The following is a 7,648-nucleotide window of genomic DNA, read 5'->3' as shown; positions in this document are numbered from 1 at the left end:
TTAACCATAGTCCCTTGATATTTTATGGCATTACCATCACGGAATCTCCTACTATCAATATTTTTGGGGGGTTACCATTGTCCAAATCTGAACTGGACTAGTCGTATAAATACTGTAGCTATAGAAACAGGTCAGAGGCTAGAATCCCACAGCAGACAACTCATCTCCTGACTCCCCAAAGCCTTCCCACCATCCACAAGGCACAAGTCAGGAGTGTGATGGAATACTCCCCACTTACCTAAATGAGTGCAGCTCCAACAACACTCAAGAAGCTTGACATCATCCAGGGCAAAGCAGCCTGCTTGATTGGCAGCCTCTTCACCTTAAATATGCACTTCCTCTACCCTGATGCATGATGGTATGTGTGTGTTCCATTTACAAGATACACTGCAGCAACTCACAAAGGGTTCTTCAACAGTACTTTCCAAACCCACAGCCTTTATCACTTAGAGAGACAAGGATGGCAGATACAAAGGAACACCACCCCCTGCAAGTTACCCTCCAAGACACGAGCCATCCTGACTTAGAAATATATTGCTGTCTCTGGGTCAGAAACTGGGACTTCCTCACATCACTGCAGCTGCCTCTGCACCACATGGCCTGCTGTAGTTCAAGAAGGCAGCTCAGAAACACTTTCTTAAGGGCAATTTTGGGATGGACAATAAACTGGCCTCGTCAATAATGCCAACGTCCCAGAAACGAATAAAAAAAAACACCCTGTCCACGTTGTTTCTGGATCTGCATTGCTCCTGTTTGTGATTTAAAGAAACTGTAAAGAAAATACAAATCACAGCAAACTTTCACTAAAACTTTGGATTTTAAATATATTCATTATAAATTCATCTCCAAACCCATTGAAAATATACAAATGGTAGATAAAGACAGTGCCAGTCAGTAGGAAAGGATTAAATCTGCGACTGTAAGCCTGGCATTCACCGCATTTTTGCCATACACACATGCACATGCACAAACCCATCCTGATTTCAGTGTGTGACTGATTATTTCCTTAATCATGCACAAGTGCTTCTACAGAGGAGGAGCACAAATGAGGCCTTAGATCTTTAAAAAGGTGCAACAGTTCATGTTTATAAGGTTCAACTATGTAAATAGATCTGATTGTGATCCTGAGTTATTGAAACTGTTCCTGAATGAGGCACAGAATCAGAATCCTTCTTTGTTCGGGAATTCAACGTGTGAAACTGTGGGGAAACAAAGCTTGGAAATGCACCATTTCAGAGAATATGATCTCACTCAGTCCGTTTGAAGGGGAGGAAGAGTCCTTTTCTTTCCTTTTTGAGAACAATTATGCATCCCCTGGAAGACCCAATAAATCAGAAAATGAGCCTGATCCCAAGAAATGAGTATTGTCCCATTTGGTTTCAGGGCGTGTGAGTATTTCTCAGAGGACGCTGTTTCAGACCCAGTCTTCAGGAGGATTTCTTGGTCCTTTGGTTTTCACAAAGCGGTTCTTAAATCCTATAATAGATTAACAATTTAGCATTACAAAATATTCACAGGAAAGTGTTGGCTCAACTGCTCTAAACTGCTTTTTCTGCCTCACATGAACATCCTCCCAACATACTTCATCTCCCTCCATCAGCATAGACTTCTTATCCATTCTCCCTCATGTGTTTCTCTGAATTCTGTTTCAATTGTAGTAGTGGGTTTCACTTTCTCACTGATTAACACTGTATAAATTTGTGTAAAATTCAATTTCATGTAAAGCTAACCAATGAGTTTTGGCTTAAAATGACATAAATTTACATATGCCTCATGTAAATGTTGACCCTAGTTTTTCAAGGATCACAATTCCTACATTTCAGAATCTCTGTATATCCCTGGAGATGTTAATGATTTGAATTCATTGTAAATATGTAAAAACGGTGAATTTTAATACTGGTAACTAAGTGCTTAAAACATTCCTACATGTAATTTTTGTTATTTATTCAAAGTATTAAAGTGATCAGATTTTGAATAAAGTAAAAAAAGAATCACACAACCCCAGGTTATAGTTTAACAGGTTTATTTGAAATCAAAAGCTTTAGGAGCGCTTCTGCTTTGTCAGGTGCAGTGAGAGGAGAGCCCACAGACACAGAGTTTATAGGCAGAGGGATAAAGGGCAGAGAGATCAAAGGATCATACAACTGCTGTGAGTGAACAAACCTAAAATGGCTGGCTGACTGCCTCCTGTTGAATCTTTAATCACTCACAATTCCTGCATTCTAGAAATTGCGGAAGCAGGATATGGACAACTCTGTTAGAAAGGAGACACAAGTTTCAATTGATTAAGATGCAAATTCCAGAATCTGTTTCAAGTCACTACCCCGAGATAATTAAAAGTTTCATCAGTGTCTGCCTAACTTTCCAAACTTCAGGCAGATTGAGAAGAATATACAAAAGGTGACATTTCAGATCAGACACTGAATTGTAGGTGTGAAGCCTTGTCCAGAATCTGTCTCAGAGTTTTAACCTGGAATCAGGCTGGTTTTATTGTGAAAGCAGGAATTTATAAAATGTCATGACTGCAAATTGTGTGTTTCTTCAACAAAATAGAATGTATCTGCAAATAAACAAACAGTACAGTTTTGAATTACTTATTACACTCTCTGTCTCACACACACTTTCACGCACGCACACATACATACACACTGTCTCTCACACAAACACACACACACACTCACACAGACCCTCTCTTACATACACACTCACACTCACAGTCTCTCTGAAGCATGCACGCACACACACACACATAAACCTATGAGGTGAATCATTTCATCTAAGATGTTTGTTTATTTGCAGATACATTCTATTTTGTTGAAGAAACACACAATTTGCAGTCACAGTCAGTCAGTGCGACATTTTATAAATTCCTGCTTTCACAATAAAACCAGCCTGACTCCAGGTTAAAACTCTGAGACAGATTCTGGACGAGGCCTCACACCTACAATTCAGTGTCTGATCTGAGATGTCACCTTTTGTATATTCCTATCGCTCTGCCTATCTGGGCAGACACAGATGAAACCTTTAATTATCTCAGGGCAGTGACTTGAAACAGATTCTGGAATTTGCATCTTAATCAATCGAAATTTGTGTCTCTTTTCTAGCAGAGTTCTCTATAGCCTGCTTCTGCAATTTCTAAAATGCAGGGATGTGTGAATAATTAAAGATTCAACAGGAGGCAGTCAGTCAGCCATTTTAGGTTTGTTCACTCACAGCAGTTGTATGATCCTTTGATCTCTCCGCCCTTCATCCCTCTGCCTATAAATTCTGTGTCTGTGGGCTCTCCTCTCACTGCACCTGACAAAGGGGTTATACTCCGAAACCTTGTGATTTCAAATAAACCTGTTGGACTATAACCTGGTGTTGTGTGGTTTTTGACTTTATCCACCTCAGTCCAACACCAGCACCTCCACATCACAGATTTTTGAATGACTAACAATGTGGTGATTATTAATTACTAACAGTTTATTAATACAGTTTGTTAAGGTGTTGGAATTGTCGCAGGACCCAAATCAAACATGCATATGGACCTCTTAAAAATATTGCATGTGCAAAAGTCAACCCTGTGACTTGGCCTAAAGACTTTGCCTCAGAAATTGGACTGTTTACACTAATACACAAAGTAAGTTGGTACCGAGAATCAATTGCCTGCTATGCATTGGAAGATCTAGTAATATTGTGGTACAGAGACTTTTGATATTGGAATCCCAGACATGGCCCAACAGTTGGAAAACTAAACTCAATCTATGATCAGGACAGCTGGAGAAACTGAGTTTGTTTGCATTCATGCTCTCTGTTTTCTTGAAATTCTTGCTTGACTTCCTCAGTGATGTAGCTAAAATTAAGCCAGTTAGCCTCACAGACTATAAGCAAGAGTCAGAAATGGACCTGCAAAGATCCAACAGCAAGTTCCCCAAAATGATTAAGGGAAGAATTGTTTCTTTAACCTATGACTGTAACTGTACAACATGGTTCTGCATTTTATTTAAGGCAAGGAATAAGAAGTGAATATTGACTTTGAACTTGAGAACAGTTAGAAATCACAATTTGTGTTTATGAAACACAACACTCAACAATCTTTTGTAGATATATAGTCCAACAGCACCTTATTATGTAACACTTTTATTAATATAAAGCATTCCCATGGCACTTCACAGGAATGTTATGAAACAAAATTTGCACACAGAGATGTTATGAAAGGTGACCATACCCTTGGACAAAAAAGGCAGGTTTTAAAGAACATCTTAAAATACATATGAATTTACAGCTTCACCTTTTGATAAGATCAGGGCTGATGTGATTACCTCACGTTCCTGCCTAACCCAATAATCTCTCACCCCATTACTTATCGATAATTATCCATTGTGCCTTAAAAGTATTCAAAGATTCTGTTGCTGCTATCTTTTAAGGAAGTGTTCCAATGACTCATGACCCACTGTGAGAAAACAATTTCTGCCTATCTCTGTCTTAAATGGGTGTCTACATTTTTAAACCGTGAAAACTAGTTCCAGTTTCTTCCGCAAGACAAAATATTCTTTTGAGGTTGGTTGGTTCGCCGAGCTGGTTTGTTGTTCCGCAGACGTTTTGTTACCATGCTTGGTAACATCCTCAGTGCAGCCTCTGATGAAGCGTCGGTGTGTTTTCCCGCCTGGCTTTTAAACTCTGAGGTCCGTGCCTCACTTCGGGGTTTCCTCCGTAGTGGAATGTATATGGGGTCGAGTTCATTGCAACGGACCCCAGAGTTTAAAAGCCAGGTGGGAAAACACACCGACGCTTCATCAGAGGCTGCACTGAGGATGTTACCAAGCACGGTAACGAAACGTCTGCGGAACAACAAACCAGCTCGGCGAACCAACCAACCTCAATACCCACAATCCAAGCTACAAATCTACTCCAAAACCTTAGAAAATATTCTTTCCTGTCAAAATCCCTAAGGATCTTCTATATTTCAATTAAGTTGCCCTTTACTCCTCTAAAGTTACAATGGTTGAGTCAAGGGATGGGAGAAGCACAAAATGCCTGAGCTGGAGGTTTCCAGGATTCTTGATCAGTTATATGGCTGTTGGAGGTGATGAGATAAAGAGGAAGCAAATCTACAAAGATAAAACGTTAATAGAATGTTATGTTACTATGGGGCAATTGAATACATAAGTAGGAGGCTATGCTGCAATTATACAGGGCACAGGGTGAGACTGCATCTTGAGTATTGTGCAGATTATTGATCACCTTATTTAAGGAAGGCTGTAAAGGCGTTGGAAGCAATTCAGAGAAGGTTTATTAGATTTTTTTAAGTTTTAAAATATTTTTAAAGTGAGAGGAGAAATACTTAAAAGGGAATGAGGGGCAATTTTTTTTTTTTACACAGACAGTGGTTCTTGTGTGGAATGAACAGCCAGAGAGAGTGGTGGGTGCAGATACAGTTATAATGTTTAAAAGACATTGGGATAAGTACATGAATAGGTCAGGTTTGGAGGGATATGGGCCAAGTGCAGGCAGGTGGGACTAGTTTAGTTTAGGAACATGGTCGGGGTGGTCTGTTTGGACCAAAGGGTCTGTTTCCGTGCTGTATTACTCTATAATACCTGGAATGAGCAGGTTGTTCTATGAGGAAAGGTTGGACAAGCTAGGATTATAAAGTCAAGTCACCATATAGTCTTTTGTCATTTGAAAGAAACGTGATTTAACTTGGGGGTCACTGTGCCTCAGGTAAGGGGAGAGGTTGAGAAGAAGAGTCCAGTCAGCCAGCACAGGAATTGAACCCATGCTGTTGGCACCTCTTTACATTAGAGACCCGCTATCTGGCAAACTGAGCTAACCAACCCCTTAGGGTTGTATTACCTGGAGTTCAAAAGAGTAAGAGGCAACCAAATTGAAACATAAAATCCTGAAGGCTGTTGACACGTTAGATGTGGAGAGGATGTTTCCTCTTGTGGAAGAATCTAAAACCAGCGTTACTGCGTAGAAATCAGGGATTGCCCATCTAAGACAGAGGTTAGGTAATTCTTCTTCTCCTGCAGAGTCGTGAATCTTTGGAACTCTCTCCCTGAAAAGATGGTGGAAGCAGAGTCCGTGAACATTTTGAAGGCAGAGGGAGATAGATTCTTATTAAGCAAGGAAGTGCAAGTTTATCGGGATAGACAGGAATGTGGAGTAATCAGATTAGTCATGATTTTATTGAATGGTTTATGCAGGGTGGTAGATGGTTCCCAACTGTATGATAATAATTAGAGTGTTGAATGCAGAACCACAGCTGTTACAGCCGATTGTTGTAATAAACTAACACTACGACCATCTGCTTAGAGTGAAGGGTGCCAAATATCATCCTCTGTAAACTCTGATAAACTCACCAAAGTTCAGAAATGAGCGAGTGTGTTCTGTGCTTGGTTCAGTCTCTGAAGTCTTGGACAGTGCAGGAGCACTGGTTATGGCTGTAGTCATAGAGGGAGGAGACATGTAAAGAAGCATTAACACACATTCCAATGGTTTGGTTGCAATGTTTTTGTTGGTAAGTTTAGATTTCTGATTAAAAGATTGATGAAATATGCTGCCTATTTGCAGTCGGATAAATAAATTCCTTCACAAAAAAATGAATTAGCGGTTGATACTTCAAGGAACCACATTGCATTTATATACCAGCTCTGATGATTCGAGGATAACCAAAAACACTTTGACTACTTTTCCAAAAATATCCTATCAGTTGCATTGTTGGAATATAAGATGTTGAACGTATGACAGAGCAGCCAGTTTTTGCTCAGCAAGATCACATAAATGGCACAGCGAAAATGATGGTGTAATCTGTTTTACAGATGTTGATTAAGGGATAATGGGACATTGGGAAGAACGCCCTGAAATAAAGCTGGAAAATTCTGGAAAAATGCAGCACATCTGGTAGCATCAATGGGCAGAGACAAACGGCCAAGGTCTGGAAGGAAACCCCTGCTCTTCCTTAAGAGCCACGGGATCTTTTCTGTTGCAGTTGGGGCTTCGGTTTGTCTCACCTGAAAGATGGCACTTCTGACAATGCAGTACTCCTTCAGTACTGTATGGGCAGCATCTGCCTTTATTTGGAATCAGTGCCTGGAAATAATGTGAATCTGGATTTAGATAATCCTGATTTAAATAATAAGCAACTTCAATGTTCTGGTCTGTGGAAATATGGTGAGACCTGTCTAGGAAGAAACTCATTGCAAGTTGTTTTCAGACTAAGCTACAGAAGCTGATACTTTACAAACTGTCACTAGATTTGGTTTATCTACATCGTATGAAGTCTCATTTGCACTAATGGAGGGGAGATGGAGGCACAGTAGTAATGTCACTGGTCTTTTTGTTTTATTCATTCACAGAATTTGGGCATCACTGGGTGTCATTTATTGTCCAGAGGTCAGTTAAGAGTCAACCACGTTGCTGTGGGTCTGGAGTCACATGTAGGCCAGACCAGATAGGGATGGCAGATTTCCTTCCCTAAATGACATTAGTGAACCAGATGGGTTCTTCCCCACAATTGGCAATGAATTCATAGTCAAGATTAAACTCTTAATTCCAGATTTTTATTGAATTCAAATTCCACCATCTGCCATGTTGGGATTCAATCCCAGGTCCCCAGAACATTACCTGGGTCACTGGATTAATAGCCTAGTGATAATAACAC

At 40.1% G+C, this 7,648-nt stretch overlaps 1 protein-coding gene across 1 annotated transcript in view; it reads right to left on the bottom strand.

Moving 5' to 3' along the window:
• Positions 1-798: 798 nt before the first annotated feature.
• LOC109931446 (tyrosine-protein phosphatase non-receptor type 22-like) overlaps positions 799-7,648 on the bottom strand; it is a 96,731-nt gene continuing 89,881 nt past the window's right edge. The window contains exons 20-21 of the mRNA XM_048612261.1: positions 6,348-6,428; positions 799-1,476 (exon numbers count right to left, since the gene is read on the bottom strand). Of these exons, the coding sequence (XP_048468218.1) occupies positions 1,415-1,476; positions 6,348-6,428 (143 nt within the window). The 3' untranslated portion in view covers positions 799-1,414. The remainder of the gene's footprint in view (positions 1,477-6,347; positions 6,429-7,648) is intronic.

The sequence above is a fragment of the Rhincodon typus genome, chromosome 25 (assembly GCF_021869965.1).
Source record: "Rhincodon typus isolate 14 chromosome 25, sRhiTyp1.1, whole genome shotgun sequence".
Lineage (NCBI taxonomy): Eukaryota > Metazoa > Chordata > Chondrichthyes > Orectolobiformes > Rhincodontidae > Rhincodon > Rhincodon typus.
The sequence above is the reverse complement of the archived record's forward strand: the minus strand, read 5'-3'. Positions and strand labels throughout refer to the sequence as shown.